The 25,016-nt window shown below is 35.6% G+C and overlaps 1 protein-coding gene across 1 annotated transcript in view; it reads right to left on the bottom strand.

The window, feature by feature from the left end:
• Positions 1-240: 240 nt before the first annotated feature.
• Positions 241-25,016, bottom strand: part of LOC145667798 (cytochrome P450 6l1-like) — a 43,142-nt gene continuing 18,366 nt past the window's right edge. The window contains exons 2-5 of the mRNA XM_081735232.1: positions 19,572-20,511; positions 18,163-18,384; positions 12,028-12,279; positions 241-667 (exon numbers count right to left, since the gene is read on the bottom strand). Of these exons, the coding sequence (XP_081591358.1) occupies positions 471-667; positions 12,028-12,279; positions 18,163-18,384; positions 19,572-20,511 (1,611 nt within the window). The 3' untranslated portion in view covers positions 241-470. The remainder of the gene's footprint in view (positions 668-12,027; positions 12,280-18,162; positions 18,385-19,571; positions 20,512-25,016) is intronic.

The raw sequence follows: 25,016 nt of genomic DNA, 5'->3' as shown, positions 1-25,016 counted from the left end.
TCCTATTAAGCATTCGTGAAACATGTATTTTACAATACACACGTCTTTACAAATACTTACCTAAAATTGATATACTGCAGTTGTATGATGTGGATACTACAATAATAATTAATAATATGTTATAATTAATTTTGTAATGTTAAGATATACAATGTTAAGTTATACAACCCATGCTAACTTCTCTTTAGAACCAACATGAAAGCACGCGCCAGATACACAAACGCCTATTGTATAGGGTTCCAGGTTCGATTACAGCTCATAACAAGTGAGCTTTGCAGTAGACAACCTCAGTGTAAATGGGTTCCCTCGTTTTGTACTACCTTCTTCATTCTTCCGTTCTATTTATTATCGTTATCACAGTCTTTCTCACGTGTTAGTCTTGGTGCATAATCATTAAACATTAAACTTAAGAACAAAAATAAAAAATAAACGGAAGGAAGCAAAACATGCAATGTGAAGTGCAAAAATGTTTAAATTTCCTTTGGTCTTGGCTTTATATTCCCCTTTCTGTGGATAATGGTCAACCAGAGAGGTTTGTCTGGAGTAGCGAACAGGTGTTTGGGGTGAAGACCGACGTCCTTCGGAGTCTTATCACACGTCCGTAACTCAAAGTGGCTCAATATGTAAATGATGCCGACTTTTAACTCGAGTAGCGCGAGCTGCTGACCTGAAATATAGTAAAATATATTTTAATAAGTACTGTTTACATAAATTTGGACAAGTTTTAATCAGAATGCAATTAAGTAGAAAAGTAAAAAATTAAAAAAATTGTTTCTAATGTCTTAGGTTAGTAAGCGAATGTTCTTTCATCGGAAGTGTGGTATACTGTCGATGTCTAAAAAGGGTGAGAGGGCAGCTTCATCTACCATTTTTTGATCACCTTTCACTTGCCTTTCGTTTGGCCTTGCAGTTATAAATTCCATCGTTGGACTTATGGAGTGGTTATGGGAAACATGATGCAAAGGATGAACAAAAAAAGAAAAAAAAAGAAAAAGAAAGAAAAAAAAGAAAAAATCTTCCTCTGCCACATGTGGATGTGCATAATTTTACCCTGCCTTTTGTGAGAATCCAGTGTTTTGTGTATTTTTGTATATGATTTTTAAAACTCAAAAAAGTGTGTAAAAATATAAAGTGTTAAAATAAAATATCCCTTTATTAGTATCTTGTTTTGAGTCTGTAAGTGTCATGCTTACTTAATTTGAGTTTCTATTGTTTTTTTTCTATTAGTTATTATCACTTTAGGACCGTGTGTTTTGTTGACTATGAGCATTTGGTACACTTCTTATTCTTCTTGACCTACGCTGATAACTTCGGTGAGGAACGGTCCACAAAATAGCTAGGGAAGGAGCGCTACTTCTCCTAATGAACGCGTCGTTGTTGTATTGCTTTGACCTCATGTAGTTTTCGTTTATAATGCTTAACATTGAAACACTTTTATCAGTAAATAATCTTTAATTCCAGATTCGGACTCACCCTCTCCTAGAACGCCAAAACTGATGTGTCCCGAATATAGATAATGTGAAAAAATGAGTATCGCGATTCTTGTTGTACAGTGTCTTATGGTATCAGGAAATAGCAAGGAAAGTTCAGCTGTGGAATCTAATTGTTCGAGTCATAGTAATGGCCTATGGCGTTGTATAGCTAATAAACGAAGTTGTTACATATATAGTCTATAAGATCGAAAATATTTTTAAGATACAAAATGGAAAATTGTTGGTCGAAACAAGTGATCATTAACAAACAGAAGAGCTACTTAAGTTAGATAAAAATGTAAAACTTCGAAATTCAATTGAGCCTGACCGACTACCGAATGTTAGCCCGGAGTAATATCATTTTGGGATCTCTTCAACGGAAAAGACAAGGATATTAAATCTCAGTTACCAGACCAATATATAGTTATAGTAGCTCGAATAAAAATAAGTTGTTAGGTGAACTAAGTTTAATACAGTCCTGTTTCTTACCTTCAGCTTACCAACGATTTAAGAATTTGTGAAAGCTGGATGATACCAGCTAAAAATACGCCACTACATACTTACAAGGGACATCACCCAAGTGTCCGGTTCCGATTTCAATGATTTTTTTAGAGGGCATGTATTCATTATTTGTGATGACAAAAATTTTTGCTATAGTTCATGTTTTCTATTATTTATAATTTTTAAGAGTTGTGATCTGGTTATTAGAGATTACTGCAGAAGTTCCTTACTACACTTTGTAAACGAGTGTTAATGAAAAAGTGAAGAAGAACCACGTGGATACATGTAAGGCCTAGAAGGAAGTCGTATGGTAGCTATGACCTTGACGGCAGCCATCTTGAAATCTGCCATTTTGAATTAAGGTCATTTTTTTTTAAAAAAAGGAATAGGGTAATATGAAATATAATTTCGGGCTAGAAGTTAATCAGGGAAACAATAGTGAAGTTAGTTTTAAGATACGCACATTTGGTAAAAAGTTACAGGCATGTGAATTGTTTATACTTACTATGTGCGTAAGTCCCTTACCTCCGCTTTAAACCCGCGTATTAATGATAACAAATATACAAAAGCTTCAGTAATACATATTAGACCTAGAGGTATGTTGTACGGTAAGGGTAACATACACGGCAGCCACGGCAGAAATTACAGTGAAGCCATTTTGAATTTTGAATTACAGCCATTTTGAATTATAGTGAAGTTTTTTTTTGAAAAATGAAAACCATAGTATGTGACACCCCATTTTAAAGCAAATTTTCCCAAAAAGCCAGGAGTATGCTTATTTTGGTTCTATAGTTAACCAGTATGAATTTAGAACTGATTCTAAAGTGCACCAAACGTCCATTATTCGACTTTTCAAATTGGCAACACTCCTAATTTCCACTTCATGTTTTAAGATTTAACATGTTCTCTACATACCCTGATAATTTTGTGTGCAAATAACAACAATTTGTTATTATTTCATTTGTATTTCTTTACGTCACATAGGTCCATAGTCTTCTCATGTATTCTAGTTTGAAATAAATAATTACATTGCAAGTCTTCAAAATCCAGAAAGATTGCTGGATGCTTATCTCACCACAATTCATGAACAGAAAAATTGCAACTCTTAACAAATGCAATAAATTTAGAAAACACGACCCATGAAAATATTTGCAAAATTCAAGTTGGAATATTTTTAAAAAAAGCGGTGAAAATTACTAGTGTTGTCAATTTGAAAAATTGAATAGTGAACGTTTAGTGCACATTAGAAGAGTTCTAAATTCATACTGGTTAACTACGGAACAAAAATAAGCATACCACTGGCTTTTGGGGAAAATTTGTTTTTAAAATGAGGTGTCCCATGCTATGGTTTTGATTTTTCAAAACTTCACTTTAATTCAAAGTGGCGGATTTTAAGATGGCTGCCGTGAAGGTTATCCTTACCATACCACTTCCCTCTAGGCCTAATATGTACTACCGAAGCTTTTATCTACTTATTATCATAAATACGCAGGTTAGAAGCGGAGGTAAGGGACTTACACATATATTAAGTGTAAAAAAATTATATGCCTGTAACTTTTCCCCAAATGTGCGTATCTTAAAACTAACTTCACCATTGTTTTCCTGATTAAATTCTAGCCCGAAATTATGTATCATATTACCCTATTCTTATTTAAAATATTGATCTTAATTCAAAATGGTGGATTTCAATATGGCTGCCGTCAAAGTCATACATACCATATGACTTCCCTTTAGCCCTTATATGTGTCTACATGGTTGTTCTTTCACTAACACTCCGTTTACAAAGTGTAGTAAGGAACTTCTGCAGTAATCTCTAATAACCGCATCACAACTCTTAAAAATTATTTTAAAAATACAAAATATGCACCATGGCAAAAATTTCCGTCATCACAAATAATGCATACATGTTATCTATCAGAAAATAAAGTTTCATTGACATCGGAACCGGACACTTGGGTGATGTCCTTGTTAGCATAGTCCACCTGCTTAGTGTAACATTTCGAAACCACCAGAGCGTCCGGTAATGCAAACTTGCTATATGTCCTAACTTTCCTATTACAAATACGAAGCCGTAGTAAATGAATCCGAGTGGTTTTGAATCTAACAGAGTGGATTGTTTAAAGTCTCACCAGTCGTTTTTGCCCCACACTTGGAAGTGTTTCTACGTAACGTGAAAAAGCAACGATGCCTGTGCAGCACTCTGTTCCCGTAAACCTACACTATACCACAGTGAGTTGTTGGAAATAGATTTTGATGTATACTAAGTTCCATAACAGAACAATGTGCACATTCACTGTCTTATTTTTGTATACTATTAAGTTTATTAGGAAAACAGCCTGCATAGCTGTAAACGTTACTTTTTCATTTAACAATGGACACCTTATACTGTGGAGCTTCAACGCTGAGTGTGGTTAGAAAAATTGTACTATTTTGAATTGAAAAGTACATATATCCAACAAAATATTTAACTTAATTCCTTTCGTATCTTATTCACAATGGAATTGACCTATGGCCCTGAGTTTATAATATAAGCGAAACGGTTGAACTGAATGAAAGGAATTTTGGGGGGATATATTTATCCTATATTTTGAACTAGCTTTTATCGTGTTACTTATGAAAATGTATAATTCTTCTTAGGGGAAAAGTGGGGATTACATATTTATACGAACATTTCAGTATCGCCTGAACAAGCCTTGCTAGAAACATACAACGCGGCATCTTAACTACCCATAAAAGATAAACACATTTCCCAGCGTTTGTGGTTTTTAATTTTATACGAACGGGGAGCAAAAATGCATTCTATAACTATATTATTGATTCGAAGAAAATCCTGTCAGAAAACGACGAATATAAGCAACCCACTTCACTGCTGCAAAAACTATTCTTCCGTTCGAACTAAAATTTTGTACACAGGTGAGAAAAAACTGCCAAGTCTGGAAGGATCCTACTGAATAAAAGTTAAGGGATTGCAAAAATCAAATGCATGTACAGGGTGTTTGAAAACGACATTGACAACGTTTCGGAGGTCATTCGTGACACCAAGATAAGAAAAAAGTATAGACCAACCTGGGTGCACACATGCTTATTTTCGGAGTTATAGGCTGCCGAAAATATGAAAACTTGAAATTTAAAGATCCATAGCTCCAAAACTATGGAACCTATAGTAGTCGCGTAGACTTCACTGAGAAATTTATTCAATCTGTTGAACAGTTGGGTGTTCTGTTCAGGTCAGGAAAGGCACAGATGTTCCACTTTGCACATCTAATACTTATCTTTTCTGGTACAAATTCAAGGACGAGCATACCACGTTTAGTTGGGCGGATTTAAATAAAACCTTTTTCCCTAGTATTCTGATTCAGACCCTCAGTTACCAATAGCAGATACGTAGAAAGTATGTGTACAATTTCCAGATGAACCCTTGCATACATCTATGCTAAGCAGTATTTGAGTAAACAACTTTTTCGAGAACTTTCATTTACTGAGCTTATTTCGATTTGATTTGGAGTTTAACGTTCCTTTCAGCAGCGACGCTATATGAGACGTCACCTACTGATTAAAGTGGAATCCGGACCACATGAGCTCCCGCCGGGAATCGAACCCAGTCTGCCATGCCAAAGGTGCATGCGTTAACCGCTTAGCCACAAAGGTGAGGTTCTTTTGAATATCATTGTGGATTACTTCCCATATATATGGTTGAGTTTTGCACGACCCATTGTTTTTGCACGACCCATAGTTTTTGCACGACCCAAAGGGCTGAACTGTTAGCAGCGAAACAATTGAGTTCCTTTAGTCTAGCTTTACCTCTCAAACTCCAGCACCCACGACGAATGTTTCTAAGGAAGACTTGCAAACAATCATTTCCAGAGTACATTCAATTACTTTATTAGACAATACATTAAAAATAGCGAGAGTAAAACTTCAGCAGTTCCCTTTGCGTCCTCTTCTAGAAGTTCTCTCCCTTTTTCCGTTGACAGCGAAACAAGTCCCGTTCACGTTTTAGGCTTTTCATTAAGGATGGCCAGAACCGGTTCTAGAACCGGTTTTCGGGTCTGAACGAATCCGGTTCCAGAAGACCCGGTTCCGGAACCGGTTCTTCGGATGCAGGTCTGGAACCGGTTCCCAAAATCCGGTTCTGGAGCCAGGTTTTCGGGTCCAGGTTTAGAACCGGATCTACAAGAACCGGTTGCTCTGAAACCGGAACTCTGTGGCCATCCCTACGCTAAGTCCGAGCTGCTGGAAGGCTGTGAAGAGTGTGCTAGATGAAATGGCGGAAGCGACAGGCAGGCGCCCAGGCGGCGGCCGCTTGTCTCATTTGGCTAAACAAACTGGGTAACTGGCAAACTCATTGGCTAAACAGGCAAACTCATTTGGCTAAACACACACTGGTGGACCAATTTTTTTTTCTGGGGGCACAAGCGGGTCTGGGCGGGGAGGGCAGAAACGCATGGACTTCTCTGCAGTGTTTTGAAGCTGAACTTTTTGCCTCCTTTACGGGTCTTTGGAGCTTTCGAATCCAGGTCTGGAACCGGTTTCTAAGATGCGGTCCTGGAACCGGATTTTCAGATCCAGATCTGGAACCGGTTCTAAGATCAGGTTCTGGAACCGGGTTTTCGGATCCAGGTCCGGAATCGGTTCCGGAACCGGTTCTGAAAACCGGATTTCCGAGAACCGGTTCCTCGGGGAACCGATTCCGCCGAAACCGAAACTTAGTGGCCATCCTTACTTTCCAACTCCCACAGGTCGTTCTCGAGTTCTATAAGATGTCACCACGCATGTCAAACTTCCCAGTCTCTGTCAGAGAAGCAGCAACTCTGCCTACTGTAATGGAGTCCCGGTCAGGCGACATGACGTCCTTCTCTCTCCAACCCAGGAATAAACGAAACCCTCGTGGGTCATGAGATACAAGTCGTTCTCGTAGAGATAACGTAGCTCTCTTACGTAGCTCTGTAAGCTACTCTGTAAGCTAGTCTTACGTAGCTTTGTTGCTGATTATGCCCCAAACCCGGCAACGAAATTAAGCACCGTAAACCAGAAATAGTTAAAATTGGTATAGAACATCTCTTTGTCGAGCTGAATCGATATATATATATATATATATATATATATATATATATATATATATGATTTTCTATATTCTGTTGCTGATTATACAGTATCCTTGTGTAATTAAATTAGGGAGTGAGTAGCCTAAAATAACTAAAATCGGTATTGGTTGATTTGTCCTGTCAAGCTGAATTGATTGATATATATGCAGATTGTGTATGTTTTGTTCCTAATTATACCCCACTCCCGGTAATCAAATTAGGCTCTGTTACTGGAAGTGGGTAACAAGAAGTAGTTAATATCGGTATTGATCGATTTGTTTTATCAAGCTGAAAGGATTTATATATAGATTAAACATTTTGTTGATGACTATACCCCACGCCTTGTAATTAAACTAGACTCTCTAAACCGGAACTGAGTAACCGGAAGTAGTTCCAATCGGTGTTGATGGATTTGTTTTGTCAAGTTGGATCGATTGATATACAGATTCTTCATGTTTTGTTTCTGATTATATACCACCCACGCTCACTAAAATATTTCTCTGTCAACCGAAACTGGGAAATCGGAAGTATACAAAATCGGTATCTGTCGTTTTGTTTTGTCAAGTTAAATCGATTGAAATATATATTTTATATGTTTTGTTGCTAATTATAACTCACCTTGGAAACTAAATTAGACTCTCTAAACCAGTTGAAATAGTTGAAATGCTGTCGATCGATTTTCTGTCAAGCTGAATCTATTGATATTGTAACGTGCTCTCGTTATAAAAGCAAAGCTCGTTCTTGGAGTCTCTAGCTATTTTAATATAGTGTAGGACACGATTTACGTGAGAATTAAATTTGTTTATATACGTACCTTTTGTAATAATCATCAATAGTAAGACGACTCCAGAAAAGTATGTAAAGTTTTTCAACAAACACAGGGCAAGGATAAATTTAGGCGAAAGTATATTTTTGAAATAATAAGATATTTAAGTCCTCTTGACTAACAACTTTATAAACTTCCTCAAAATATATTCCAAAAAGAAGATACGAAAAGCCTCTCTTTACACACATTTAACAAGAACTGTACTCTGTTCCATTTAAACAAGCAACTGGCATGCTTCATAAACGAACACTAACGTCTTAAATGCCACAATAGTCCAATATAATTCACTTAATATTTTTTTATTAACCCTTTTTGTCAGTAAAGCTGATTTCTTCGATACATACGTGTAATTCAAAAACAAACCTTGATCATGTTACACCAAGGAGATTGTAATATGTGCAATCATATACGCTTTAATTTGAAGACCACTTGCTAATATTGAAAAATATAATTTTTCGCGGTTATAGCAATATGAAATATAATACATTTAATGAATAAGAAACTGCCGTTCACTTCAAATCCAAGAATAACTTCTTTTCTATATATTCCAAATGCAATTCTATTTTGCTTTTTAAATCTGCCCATCTAACTTTAGCAAACGATTTAAACCCTTTCCCAACTTCTGGAATCAAACACTCCACTTTGTTCATTTCAGTCTGAATGACCTTAACGTCACCCAGAGGGATAGAGCCAGAACAAGTAGTTCCCAATATTGCCAGATATGGCGCTTTAAAATCGCCTATCTGCTTGCATAAACCACTCAATAGAAATGAGAAAAAAAAATCGTAACGTCAATACGGTACAATATATAGATTGTATATGCGTTGTTGCTGATTATAAATCATCCTTGGTAACTAAATCAGGATCTGTAAACCGGAAGTAGTTAAAATTGGTATCGATCGATTAATATTGTCAAGCTGAGTCGATTATATAGAGACTGTATAGGTTTCGTTGCTAAATATATTCCATCCCTCGTAACTAAATTTGGCTCTGTAAAGTGAAAGAGAGGACCAGGAAGTAGTTAAAATCGCCATCAATCGATTTGTTTTTTTCAAGCTGAATCGACTGATATATAGATTGAATATATTTTGTTGCTGATTATAACCCACAAGCGTGGTAACTAAATTAGGCTCTTTAAACTGGGAGTGAGTAGCCGGAATTAGTTAAAATTGGTATTGATCGACTTGTTTCCTCAAGGTGAATTGATTGATATATAGATTATCTATGTTTTATGGTTGATTATATCCCACCCACGATCACTTAGATATTTTTCTGTAAACTAGAAGTGGGTAACCGGAAGTAGATAAAATCGCTATTGATCGATTTCTTTTGCCAAGCTAAATCGATTGAAATACAGATTTTATAGGTATGGTTTGTTGATAAATATACACCACCTCCGGTAAATAATTACTCAGTAAATCCGAAGTGGGTAACTGTAGATAGTTGAAATCAATATTGATGTTTTTTCTGTCAAATTGGACGTATTGATATATAGATTGTCTATGTGTTGTTGCTGGCTATTGATCACCCCTTGTAGCTACATTAGGATCTGTAAACCGGAATTGCCTAACAACAAGCAGTTAAAAATCAGTATCAATCGATTTGCTTGTCAAGATTAATCGATTGACATATACACATTGCATATTTATGTCCCATTGCTAATTATATCCCAACACCAGTACCTATATTATACTAGGTGAACGAAAAGTGGGCTAACTGAAAGTAGTTGAAATTGGTATTTATCGATTTGTCCAGTCAACCTAACTCAATCGATATATAGATTGTCTGTTTTGCTGTTGATTATCCACCGCCTCCAGTAATTAAAAAGGGTATGTAGCCTGGAAGTGGGTAACAGGACGTAGTTAAAATCTGTGTCTATCGATATCTTTCGTCAAGCTGAATCGATTAACATTTAGATTGAATGTGTTTTATTGCTAATTTTACCCCCGCCCCTCTCAGTAATTAAAATATCTACCTGAAAACCGGAAGTACGTAACCGGAGCTATTATAAAATTGATATCGATAAATTATGTTTCTGTCTTAAATCGTTTGACATATATTTGATACGTTTGATACATATTTGAACCGTATACATTTGATACGTTTGTTGCTAATTATACCCCACTCTCGGTAAATAAATTAGGCTCCCTTAAATTGAAGTGAGTATTCGGAAGTAGTTAAAATGAGTATCGATCGATTTTTGTCAAACTTAATCTACTACTAACTTAATCTATAATTTACTAGTAGAATCTGTATGTGTTATTGCTGATTATAGACCATCCAGGTGACTAGATTAGGCTCTGTAAGCCGAAACTAGTTAAAGTTGGCCTTGATCGATTTGCCCTTATCAAGCTAAATCGATTGATATATAGATTATATATTATTTGTTGCTGATTATATGCTACCTCCGGTAACTTTATTAGACACTTTAAACTGGAAGTGAGTAACCAAGAAAGTTATTTCGCTTTTTCACCCACCACCTTCGAACAACGATAAGACGTACTTGGAAGATCAAAAATAGTCTCCATCAGCATCGACAACTTTCTACCAAAGTTCTGGGGGACCATGGATTCCACCGTGGTAGAACTTGGTAGGCCGTGAAGCGAAGAAAGTATCAAGTGCATTTTGCACCTCTACTAGATATTTAAACTGGCGTCCTCAAAGGTGATTGTCCAAGGTACGGAACAAGCAATAATCGGACGGTGCAATGTCCGGGTAATATGGCGGATGCAATAGTGTTGCCTATTCAAGGCGTAGTATGGTATCCCTCGTCACCCTAACCAAGTGGGGCTTACTTTGTCCTATAACAGGACAACTACATTGCGACTCAGAAGTGCTAGTTCGTTACTTTAGGGTTTTTCTTGAACAAGGCTCAACTACTGACAGTACAGAGTTACATTGATGCTCTGACCAGCTGGTAGCAGTTCCCGATGCACAATGCCGCGAGCAGTCCACCAAACACAAAGGAGAACCTTCTTCTGGTGCAGTTCTGGTTTCGGCTGTTCTAAAACCGTCTCATGAGATACTGAAATGACAGCGCCGTAGATATCCGCACGTTCTCCCGGCGCGTTCTGGCTTTTTGAGTATCTCGTCACCGTCCTTAAACTTTTTAAACCACCTCTGCACTGTCCGCGTAGTCACGACACCCTCAGCCAAGGCCTGACTTACACCGCACTTTGACTCTAGTTTGAACTCGTACAGCATACATGCTCTTGTGACGCTCTGTTGAGGTCCCATGTTCACTCTGTACCTACGCAATTTCACCGTGTAACTGTGGTGGCAAAACCAGGTAGTGTGTTGGATACACCAGTAACTGACCTTCGCCTTATCATCATTCGCAGTCAACTCATGGTGTGAGTGCGAACACAGAACTTCACACACAGCCACAGAACTTTCTTGGTTACCTTTCCATCTAGTTAATATCTAAAATTGGAATCGATCGATTTGGTTTGTTAAACTGAATCGATTGTTACAGAGATTGAATATATTTTGTTGTTTATTATACCCTACACCCGGTAACTAAATTACTTTGTAAACCGGGAATGAGTAACCGGAAATACGTGAAATCGTTATCGATCTATTTGTTTTGTCAAGCTGAATCGAGTGGTATGTAGAGTATTATCCTACTCCCTCGGCCACTAAAATATTCATCTTAAAATCGGAAGTGGGTATCTGGGAGTAGATAAAGTGTTATCGATCGATTTGTCAAGCTAAATATATAGATTTTATATGTTTTGTTGCTAATTATACTCCTCTCGCAGTAACTTATTTAGGCTCTGTAATCTGAGGGTGGGTAACCTCAAGGAGATAAAATTGGTACCGATCGATTTGTTTTTTCAAGCTGAATCGATTGATATATAGATTGTATATGATTCATTGCTAATCATATTTCAGAGCCATTAACTAAATAAGGCTATATATCTAAACCAGAAGTGGATAACCGGAAGTAGCCGAAATCAGTATTGATTGATTTGTTTTGTTAAGTTGAATCGATTCATACATAGATTCATGTTTCCTGGCTTGTTGTACTCAACCCCCTAAACCTAGGTAATAGACAAAAAATATTATATTGTAAGTTTTTACGTAGTATTTACTTAAAGCTAGTAGACGTTTGTTCTAATTGTAATTTCTATCTCGTACTTACCAATACACATCCTTGGTCCTGCTCCGAAAGGCAAATATGTAAAATTCTGCTTATCTTTCTTATTACCTTCAGCAAATCGTTCAGGATCAAACTTATCTGGTTCTGGGTAGTATTCCGGGTCTCTGTGAATGCCATGTATTGCAATATATACTTGTGATCCCTTTTCAACAGTTACGTTTTCTCCGGGAATTATATACTCTTTATTGCAAGTTCGTGCTATAAAGTTTACAGGTGGATATATTCGAAGAATCTCTGAAAAGAAAGCACTTGATAAAATATGTTTAAAAAATCGTGCAATTGATGATTCCATTATTTGGAAATGTACGTGTATTTATCATCAAATTACAAGCAGACCAAACGCCATTGACTATACTTTTGTATTTAAGAATGTTATACATATTGGGCAATAAGTCCCTTACCACCCCTTGTAAAATACGTGTTCCTGGAAAATAGTGAACAACAACCATGTAGTAACATAGTAGGCCGAGGGGGAAGTCGGATTGTGGTGGTAACCAAGGTGGTGGCCATCTTGAAAGCCGTCATCTTGAAATCATGTCAAGACTTTAAAATGGGAACATGGTCATGCGACACATCATTTTAGGCTAGAATTTAAAGGCAAACACAATGGTGAAATCGGTTTGTTGATATCTTAATGTGTTCCAAAAGTTACACTCATTTCAAACTGCTAATTTTACCGTACTGTTTCTGTTGTTACAGGTGAATAATTATGCCGCTAACGACAGCAGAGAGGAAGGAGTTGATCAGGGCATGGGGATGAAGGAGTGCAAGGACTGTAGCAGCTGAATTCAATACCAGGCACCCAGATTGACATGCTATGTCCCATGTTAGTATCACCCAACTCTTCCAGAAGTTCATGGATACTGGTTCCATAGCAGATAAACCCAGGTGTGGAAGACCCACGACCGAAAGAGATGAAGCCACATAAGTAGCAGTGCTGGCATCAGTTGCTACATCACCACACCCCAGTACCTGTCGTGTGTCCATGAAATGTGGTGTCAGCCGTACATTCATCAGACGTATCTTACAGAAAAGCAAGTGGCATCCGTACAATTGCTACTTCAACATCATCTATCTGAAGACGACCCTGATCTTCGTGTGGCATTTTGTGACTGGGCCCTTGACACTTACAAACGGATCCCACATTCCACAAACAAATTTTATTTTCCGATGAGGTCAATTTTTATGTTACTGGGGAAGTGAATAAGAAAAACTGTCGCTATTGGTCCCCGACAAATCTTCAGTGAGTTGACCCTTGCAAAATGTAGGTAGAGGCAAATTAATGGTGTGGTGTGGTCTATGGGGCACCAAATTAATTGATCCATTCATCATTACTGGTACTGCTGAACGGTATTTGGATATATTGCGGGATCTCATCCTCCCTTTCATATTGTCCGAGAATGGCACATGCCCACTCTTTTTCCAGCAGGATGGTGTCCTTCCGCATCACGGATTACAGGTCCGTACTTATCTGGATGAACAATTTCCTCGACGTTCGATTGTGCGCCGTGGTCCCATTGAATGGCCAGCACGATCGCCAGATCTTACGCCCTTGGATTTTTATCTGTGGGGTCATCTGAAGGCAAAGGTATACGCCGAAAAGATCCGGGATCTTGAACACGTGGAAGTACACATATTTGCAGCCTGTGCAGATATTTCACCAGAAACTCTTTGAGGGTTATGGACAATTGGGTTGAACGACTTAACTTATGTATAACTTGGGATGGGGCCTCGTACAGCACGTGCTGCGCCATGCGTGACAGGTAAAATTAGCAACTTGAAATGCCTGTAACTTTTGAACAAATTAAGATATCAACAAACGGATTTCACCATTGTGTTTGTCTTTAAATTCTAGCCTAAAATGATGTACCGCATGACCATCTTCCCATTTAACAATCTTGACGTTAATTCAAGATGGCCACAATCTTGGTCACCATCACAATCCGACTTTCCCTTCGGCCTACTATGTTACTACATGGTTGTTGTTCACTATTTTCCAAGAACACGGATTTTACAAGGGGTGGTAAGGTACTTATGTCCCACCCTATATATATATATATATATATATATATATATATATATTAAAAATTCAATTCTCAAAATAAAAACTTAGCAAAAAAGCCTGACTCTGGGGAATGTACTACATTCGTTTCATAGAACCTCCAATCAACAATTTATTCCACCATTAACTTTATACCGCTTTCCAAATGGAGCGTGTAACGAAATATGATTCGTCTCTTCGGCAGACCACACAACATCTAGATTTCTGGAGATACCTTCCTTTACAGATCAAGCGGATGCCGTAGCAGGTTCACGCAAGTATAGGACACGCAGATTCACTATATGGTATGACTGGAGAGCAGGTATTAAGATTTGGTTTTCGATTTTGTGATGATCGACTGCCCGTTTCGAGTAATTCCAGACGTCTATTAAACCGTCTCCGATCGACTTATGCAGGTTCTCTTGCACTGGTGGACCTCTTCGGTAGATCATAACATGCGTAGCATGTCTTAGAAGCTCAGACTTTCTCAAATCAAATCGTAAAACTGTCCACGAATAAGAATTAGTTTTTACTTTAAACGGGATCTTTCAGATTCTATACAATTTTGTAACATCTTTATTAAACTTTTTTGTAAACACTAAAAAAGCGTCAAGATCGTGTTAAACTAATATATTGCGTCGATGAAAAGAAAACAGATCGTATGTAGTCAGCTATGAATTTTCAAATGCACTAAATACAACAAACTTCAATACAACAAACTAAATACAAAGCAAATGAATGTAAGTATTATACGAAGCCAAATCCTTTGTTATGAAATTATGCTAAACTAAAATACCCTTTGACTTTTTGATGACAATTGCCATTCTTTATTTTTTAAATAAATAAGAATAGTTGTGGTTTCCTAAATAGAACTACAGATTCTACTGTTATAACTTCTCTTCACCTAAAGGTTATTTTACGTTACTCCAGAGGCGCACCAACGCTTGGGGTTCACTGGGCCGGAACTCCCAAATTTCCTAACTCAATATGAATTTGTACATTTTCTCAATAAAACTATATTTGTGTAACTAGGAAATGGTAATGTAGAATGAAAATTTGACCTTACACTTTATCTTTCGTCTTTCTTTTATGAAAGCAATCTACTTCTATAATTATATATATATATATATATATATATATATATATATATATATATATATATATATAAGTGGAAGTATTTTACAACTACTTATGGTCTTTTCGGATAAAGAATCATTCCCGATCAGCACTACATAGACATAGTGGCGTGCAGTATTGGATCTCCCCACAAAGCTTGGACCTCTCAAAACAAAAGTTTCTGGGTGCGCGCTTGTGTTACTCTAAATGCATTTATTATAATCTTTCGTCTCTGAGACCTAAATTCAGTTATTTATCTTAAATATTCTAAAACTCAAAGAGCATGTAAAGAAAAGTTAAAGAGTATCGTATCAAGTGTATCATAAACGTTTACATCAACAACCGTCCGGTACGACTATATTATAATGGCAGTAAGATAAAAACTTGACTCTACACGGCTCTACTATTCTGTTCATTTGTGAACAGTTTAACAGAAAATAAGCTATTTAGTAACTTCTTTAACAAGTTCTATATTTTGCTCATATGAGCTACTTTATCTTATGACGAATGTGATACGTCACAGGTAAGATTGGCTAATGCCCCATGGTGATTTCAAATTAAAAACGCCCAATAGAGTGTATGGAGCTAAGTGCAAACAAGAAGAAGAAGCAGAAAACATACAAGGCACTCTGATTTTCTGCTGTGCATAAGAAACTACGATATTGAAACAAAATTAGCAAAACCATTATATATTTCAACATTAAACATGTCGGTCCTGGCGTCCCCCACAGAGGACATAAAATATGACGATATTATTATCTCTTTACAACTTTAAAATCAGACTGGCAACAGTGAAAACTGTTTACAGGGGATGACCATAAATGAGTAATGCCTTGTATACAGTTTTCAATGTTGCCAGTCTGATTTTAAAGTTGTAAATAAAGAATAATATCGTCATATATTGTATCTCCTGTTGGGGACGCCGGGACCGACATGATTAATACAACACGATCATTAGATTAAATTTTTATGTTAAATGTACTTGTCTATAAAACTTAATACTCATCTCTTCACTCAGACTAAGTAACAAGAATACGCTCTCTTTTTTTCACATGTCCACGTTAAATCACATCATAGGTAATATTGCATATATTTCCCATGACTCATGCTGGGCAAAGACCGTTAGATTAACTCCATGACGTTGTTAAAGAAAGCGTTTGTGCCTGGCTGTAAAACTAGATTTTTGTGTGGTAAATTTATTGCTTCACAATAATTTTTGACATATAATAATCACAATGAGGTTTGTCATAAATCCAAGCAAGAATGAATATCGAGAACACAAAGTAGCATAAATATTTTTCAAATATGAATCCAGCTTATATTACATTACATTATAATAACAATCACGTTTGTATGTGCATTTTCGTTTCCCGCCTCTTACTTTTAAGGCATAGAAAATATAATAGAAATCTGAAATATCACGAGTAGTGTATATATCAAACTCGTAGAAAGACACTTTCGTTAAAATGGCACTTTCCTTAAAATTGGACGACAGAAAAGAAGTAGGTAGTTTAATTTCAGAAAACTACCTGCAGAGGGAGGGGAAGATTGTTTGGAATGCGTCATGTTGAACTTTCTTTTCCAGTTTACTTACAAGTTACAAAATACGACATAACATTTTCTTTCTACAAACCGCACAATATATACAGGGTGTCCCAGGAGGAAGGGATAATATTTTTGAGATGGTAGTATGGGTGATTATAAGGAAAAAGTTCATATGAATATAGGTCCTAATCTCAACGGTTTGAGAGCTACAGATTGTGAACCATTTTTGACTTTATGTTGCGTATTGATCACCCTGTATTAACTCTACAGAAATAAGACATAGTGAATTTGAAAAGTGATGGAATCACTTTTCGAACGATATGCAACATGAGGCACTAATATCTTTGTAATGGGAGCTATTGATGGTAATTTGGGAAAGTTAAGGCTATTTAAGGAAATTGGATGGCAACACTGATTTCCAAATATACATCAATAACTTCTCTTCCAAAGACACCATTGACACATATTGCATACCATTCGAAAGACCATATCATCATCTTTCAAATCCGCTATGTCTTAGCTCTGTAGAATAACTGCATGGTGAGCAATATGCAATATACAGTCAAAAATGGTTCACAATCTGTAGCTCTCAAACCGTTGAGTTTGGGATCCATGTTCATAAGAACTTTATGCTTGGAACCACCCATACTACCATTTTCCGAAGTATTGCCCCTTCCTAATGGGACACCCTGTATATAGTTGATATAAAATTGGAAGTCTATTGAAGTCATATTTACTCTAGTTCCTTTTTCTCTCTTTCTCTTTATCTGCAAATTAGTAAATTCTGTGTATACTCTATCAGTGTGTTTGGGGACAATCTTTATATTCGTTAATAAATTCATATTAATAATCTATATATTTAATACTTGGTTTGGGAAGAGTTATTACATATTATTAATCTCGCATTAATCATACATTTCCCCCAATCAGTTTTCTTCCACAGCACTACTACAACAGCTTGATTCAGGAACAAAGGCAAAATCAAGCTGGTAGTGAATGACTTAGAGATATCTCACTCACCTGCGTTGGCACATAGTGTTGCATGATTTTGAAGGTACTAGTCATCAAAGTACCCTCACAAACTACGTATAATCTGCTCAATTATAGGTCTTCAGGTGTAGAGTTGAAGAAGATAATTATTTATTTATAACTAAAGGAAACACTATTATGCCTACGCATAATTTCCAAATTTATTGGTTGCAATTTTTTTTATATAGAAATTGTGCTTAATAAATTAGTTCTAGTAAGTTTCTTTACTTGGGAAGAAATTGGTCCTTTATTGATTTTGACAATTGCTAATTGGATAACGACAGGAAAGTATATATCCATTGCTAAATGTATCCATTGCTGTAGCATTCAAGAAATTATGTACTGAATGTATATTGTATGTACAAAAATCCCAATAAAATGTGTACCTGATATGACTTTCTCCAACTCAGGAAGATTGTGTACTCCTTCGTATGTAATACTACCATCACATTCTTCTAGGTAGGTGTCTATTTCTTTTCGTAGGATTTCCTGAATCTTCTCATTTTTTGTTAGTTGATAACAAGTAAAAGCCAAAGCATTTCCAGTTGTTTCGAATCCAGCTAGGAGTATTCCAAGTCCAAATCCTAATAGAACTGGGTCCGACAAATCTTAAATAAAATTTGGAAAGAAACAAAAGGAACTTTTATTTGTTATAATTGTTGCATTTAATGCAATCAGCGCTCATTTCACGAAAATACTTTTGTGAAATTCATGACTGTTGTATCAAACTGTAAGTTTCCCGTTTCCCTTTAGCGTATACGTATACATTAACAATTTATTTTTCTTTTCAAAATTGAAAAAATTTAACTCATAAAATATTAACTCTTACGTCATATCTACTTTATTCCTAAGAAACACACTGGAATTAATTTTACACAAATTATTATCATGGGTGAGTAGTTGAAAAACAAAAAAAGAAAAAAGAAAGAAATAAAAATATAAGAAAAGAAAGAGAGAAAAAAAAGAAATAGTGTAATGGTTGCTACAGCTATTGTATACACTAAACAAAACTCACCTACATAGCATGTCTAACACTAAGTTAAAGGAAGTTATTTCTTTTATTATATGAAAAGGCATTTTCCAGGATATCTAAATATGGTTTGATCATCAAAATTGATATTAGGGAAATAATTATCAATGTATATTAAATTGGTCTCAACAAATAATTGAAAAGTTTATTGAATACTAATGTAACAGAAGTATTAAATAGTACAAAGCTTAAATGTATATTGTGCAAGAAAGATAATTATAGCATAGTCACAACTGTATAGGTTAAAGGGAAAACTAATTACTATCAGTTAGCGTCATTTTAGATTTAGCATTGAGTTGGATGATGTGGGTCAAGATCTTGCTATATGGGTGTAGTTTCACTGTTTTCAGTGGTACAGTATTTTTGTAAATTACTAGTAGTTCGGTCGTGTATCTTTCTGATAAGACAGATACTATGTATGAAGAGAAGGAAAAGAGAGATTGTAAATGTTGTTAAATTGGGTTATTGGATATTATATCGTTTATAATTACGATTAACATTTCTAGTTTTAACATCTACAGTTATTTGATACTAATCGCCTAGCCCCTACACTACACTGAGATCGCGAAACGTTGAACAGAAACTACATGTCATAGCAAACTTAAACAAACGTTGGATTTAATTAGTCTATTTCTGTTTTCTGGACGATCCGTGTTACCACCAGTGTAGGGCTGTTACCTGCTTCACATTCTTCTTGTTCTTAAGAATAATATTATATTAATTATTTTTCCAAATTTTAAGAAATAAAAATACACATCAACGTACCAACTTCAACATCTATTTCTTGAGATTCATAAGTAATTTTCCTGTAATCATTGTGTTTATTTCCTCTTTCCTGTTTTAACTTATTGATCATAGCAGCAACATCTTTACGAAATTTCTTATTATTTTCTCTCATATTCAAAATACTATTCAACACCATAGTGAACGCATTGTATAAATATGCTTCAGCTATCGTAATTCTAAATAGTCGTAAAATTTGTGGCTTAAAAAACATGCATAAAGTATTCAAAATCCTCCTCCAAGTTGGCCTTGTTGCACATTTGCACAATTTAATATCAGAATCTTTCAACGTTTTGACATTAAGTGCAAAAGCAAATGTTAAAATTGAATATATCGCACAGTTCTCACAAAGTGCTTTTACTTCAACTTGATTGTTAGAATTTCTGTTATTCATTATATCATCCATCGTGACTTCAGCACATTCACAAATTGAGGAAAATGAATCTTTAATTCTAGCCAGAGTAAAACATGTAGTGAAATAGTTCCTGTAAAATCTCCATCTGTTTCCTTGCATCCAGAAAAGTGTGTTTGAGACTATAGGATCTGCTAGGCTATCCGGACGATAACTCCAATCTATAAAATGTTCGAAATCTTTCACCAAAATATGTTTGATTAATTCAGGATCTCGCACTAAAAGACATGGCCGAGAACCAAGGAAGAATCCACCATACCGATATCCATTTAATTTAGCATGAATGTCAGCAAATTGTTGTCCCAAACTCATTTTTAACATTACCAAGTTGAGGAAATTACCGAATATCGGAAGTGGTTTTAAATAATGGACACCTTTCTTTTTCCAATACTTAAAATGCCTTGTGATGTATAAATAAAACAGTATTAGAAGCATCACTAATAATATAAGTGTCACCATTTCCGTCGCTGGTAGCACATTCGTTCTAGGACCGATATCTAATATAAGTGCCTGAAATGAGAGTAAACATATTAAGAAATTAATTACCGTATAAAATTCTTGCTAGGTAAAATAATTTAATTACCAATTTTAATTAATTAAAACTAACAGAGCTATCAAGGATTTGATTTATTAACTTTTCCAAAAAGAAAATATGTTATATTTAATATTCTACTTCGTATATAGTCTGTTGAACACATTTGATTGGTTAGTTGGTAACGGCTGTCTTTAGCAACGAGAATTTGCCTGAATTAACAGCTTATTATGTGATGAAAACAACGCAAGGCCTTCCATACACCAACAAAATTTCCACCATTTTGAAGCTGATACATTACAGAAAGATAATGAAAAAAAGGATAATTAATAGCGTTAAAATAACGGTTGCCAAAATATCCCAGTTTTCGTTAAAGGAATTCAAGAAATAAAATTTCATGAATTTATTGTTTGTAACGAAATGACTAATTTATGAGAGAAAGTACTTATAACCTTAATCTTTATCTTCAATAATAATAAATTAATATATCTCTGTGTCCTAACATGTGGACAGATTTTCACATGCACAGCAGTCAGCTAGAAGTTGAATATAAATAGATCTTCACCACATCTAATCTTATGCAAAGACCATTTTTAGAATTTCGGCTATGGGAGTTTTAGAGTGAGAAACGTAGGCAAAAACGTACATGCATGCAATCTGACAGCACTTAATGAAAGATGAGAAAAATGTTGAGCTTAAGGTAATCCGCAGTTAGAATATACCATATTTTTTTCTGAATCAAAAGCGTAAATATGCTGCTTGTATTTTTTTGAGCCCATTCAACCGCTAACCTATTGATCGTCCGGAAACACATTATCAACGAAGAGCATATCGTAATCGCTAATTTAATTTGAACTAGAACTATATAGAGTATTTCAAAATAACACCGACAACGTTTCAGGGGCGATTCTTGACACCAAGATAAGACAAAAATTATTGACCAAGCTGGGTGCACAAATGCTTCCTTTCGGAGTTATTAGCTGCTGAAAACATGAAAAGATAAAATTCAAAGTTCTATAGCTCCAAAACTATGGAACCTACCGTAGCCGGATCAACACTTCACTGAGGAACTAATATGTGCGCTATCCAAAAATAGATGTTTCAGAATCCTAAGGTACTCATACAACAATTTTTATAGAGGCGGTTTGGGTACAGGCATATAATTTGATGTACTCACCAAGTACCTTTACAAAAATTGTTGCAGTAATTGTTGCAACTGGATTGTAAAACTTGGATACTTGGATAGGGCACATACTAGTTTCTAAGTGAGGTCTGGTTTCGACTACGGTAGATTCCATAGTTCCATAGTTTTAAGGTAGGTTTAAAACTTATTTTTCATGTTTTCGGCTGGATATAACTGTTTGTGCACCCAGAATGTTACACTTTTTGTCTTATCTTGGTGTCAGGAATTCCCTCCCAAACGTTGCCGGTATTCTTTTGAAACACCCTGTTTATACCGTAACAAATTGTCACATAGTGGAATGAAGAAAGTAGTTGTGAGAAATGATCCATTCCTTATTAACTTTTGTAAATAGATGGCAACACAGTGTTGATACCTTATAATTTGAAATAATTTCAACAAATCAGACAAAGATATTACTGTCAGTCTGAGTTGTTGAGTTGAGTTGATTTTGGGTTTAACGTCGCGTTCAGCAGCGAAGCTATATGAGACGTAGACCAATTGATTAACGTGGAATCCGAACCACATGAGCTCTCGCCGGATTCAGTCATCGTTTCCGGTAATCATACGGGTGAGCATAACATTTTCCGCAGTTACAATGTTAATATGTTTAATGTTTTTTTTTATTTTGTAATGTCCTTTAATTTTGTAAATGTGAGATTAAACTTAAGCCCGCACTGACGATATTATATTTTTTATGTTCAGGAGTGTATTTAAGGCACTGATATACCATAATGTGCCTCATTAAAAATTGTTTGCTGTAAATAACACTGCAATTTTCTTCTTCGAGATGTCAATGAGAAGGTCGTCAACTCAATTTAACATTACTGCTTCCGTTAAAAGTATCACTAACTTCATAGTAGAAATGCACAATAGTAAAATATATTGAATGTATACTTCTGTTGTGTCTAGTATTGTGGTGGCAAATAATTTGTAGAAAGAAAAAGTAATAGTAATTTGTACAGAGGTAAGTCAGCGAGAAATTGTAGAAAAGAAAACAATGTGCAATACAAAGCCCCATCTACTAATCCTTAAGATATACGTAATTAGAGTATATACCGTCACTATCCTATAAACTACACTTTGATTAGAATTGTCATATCATACGTTTATCCTCCGAAAGCTTTACGTCTTTTTGACATTTTTCGATCACGTAATTTTTCTTAAGTACTTTTAATAAATAAACCATAGTCCTATTAAGTAGCCAAGAACGTATTGTCGCTTTTTTTTTTTTAAAGGAGATCTGTGTCCAATTGGCCCTCACATCGTGAGTTGAATGCGAACGTAGATAAGGCGAAGGTCAGTTGTTGGTGTGAGTATATCCAACATACTACCTGGTTGTGGCTGTTCAATTACACCGTGAACTTGCGTAAGGACAGAGTTAACATGGGACCTCCACAGAGCGTCATAAGGACGTGTATGCTATAGAAATTCAAACTGGGGTCAAACACAACTGCAGCAGGACGAAAGATATGCCAGTGCTTTGCTGAGGTTGTTGTGACTACATGGACAATCACCTTAGAGGATGCTAGTTCAAATTCGTAGTAGAAGTGCAAAATGCACTTGATATCTTCTTTGCTGCACGGCTCACCAAGTTCTACCTCGATGGAATCTATGGCCTTACAGAACGTTGGAAGAAGGTCATCGATACTGATGAGACTATTTTTGGTCTTCCAGGTACGTTTAAGCTGACATATCGATGTTCGAAGGTGGTGGGTGAAAAAGCTACAATACTTTCTTGGTTAACTTTATACACAGTTTTAAAATATTTTGATAAGTTAGTGTGTGAAATCAATAATCACAAGAAGTAGTTTTGTCACACATATTTCGAACAACCCAATCTAATTGTATCTTAGTAATTAATGAAGAATTACACCTTACGTTTCTCTTTTATTTCCTATCTAACCGGCACCTCTTTCTTAGGTTTAGGAATAATTTCATTATTTCCTCTCGCAATATTGTTTTGATTAGATCAAATTTTCGACCTAAGATAGAGATGCAGGTAAAATGGACAGAAAGAGTAAGACGTCTTTAAAACGGATAGGAGAGAAGAGGACGCTTCTAGCCACCATCCTTCGTAGAAATAACAATTGGATTGGACACATCTTGCGAAGAAATTGTGTCCTTCGTACCACCATAGAAGGAAAGATGGAAGGAAAGCGAGGAATAGGAAGAAGAACATAAGTGACCGATGATTTGAAAAATAGAAGAAAATATTGGGAGCTAAAAGAGGAAGCTGAAAATCGAGAAACATCTAAGAAAAATTTCCGGGCCAAAACTGAAAATTATGAAGAAAAAAAAAAGAACTCATTAGTCCCAGGACCTGCCAAAAGGCAGAATACTTAATAATAATAATAATAATAATAATAATAATAATAATAATAATAATAATAATAATAATAATAATAATAATAATAATAATAATAAAGGACGAGGGACTATTAAGATATGTGAAGTCTCCATTAACATACAATTAAAAGGAATTTGAGTAATGTACTCGGTTTGCTTTCGCGTTATCTTCTTTTTCAGCACTGAATCTATATGAAATAAGGACCTATAGTTTTACACCGTGTTTCTCAAGCAGTGTTTCGCGATACACTGGTGTATCGTGCAGTTCCATGGAAATTTTCTAATTTAAAGATTTTGAAACATTTAAATAATTAATTAAAATCAATTTTGAGGCAGACTCTACTAGTCAATACCCTCAGCAGCAGCAACAATGTTCCATCCACTACTTTATAGAAACGTATATTCTTACAATGTTATAATTTGAATTGTTATTAAAAATTAAAAATCAAATAAATGTGTCGTGATATTATAGGCGTTGGGCAAAGTGTGTAACCAATCAAAATAGGTTGAGAATCCACTAATTTAGTGTGAGTTCAACCACATGAGTTCGCACCGGGGACTGAAATTTGCCTTTTCTGTTTTACATGGTCCAATTATTTTCAATGAATTAGCACAAATTTTCAAATAAAATTATTCTGCGTTAGTATGTAGAAGGTAAAAAAATGAAATGAAATCTTTCAGTTTTGCGTCCCACGAGTATGCCGGCTAGACTAAAGGCGTCGTTGATGATGAGAAAAGAATGGATTGGTGAAATGAATGAAGTGGGAGTAGAGATGCAAAAAAAACGGCTTTTTTGAATCGTTTTTTTTTCACATAAAAAGCCGGCTTTTTTTGGGAAAAAAAACGAGAATTTTGGAAATTTTAGCTTTTTTCATTTTCATGATTTTTCTATCTAAGTAGCTTTCTTATAGTATATTCTATAGTTTGATAAGAATTCCATGACCTAAATGCGAT

This window comes from Thermobia domestica, chromosome 13 (assembly GCF_964235325.1).
Source record: "Thermobia domestica chromosome 13, izTheDome1.hap1.1, whole genome shotgun sequence".
Taxonomy (NCBI): Eukaryota; Metazoa; Arthropoda; class Insecta; order Zygentoma; family Lepismatidae; genus Thermobia; species Thermobia domestica.
The sequence above is the reverse complement of the archived record's forward strand: the minus strand, read 5'-3'. Positions and strand labels throughout refer to the sequence as shown.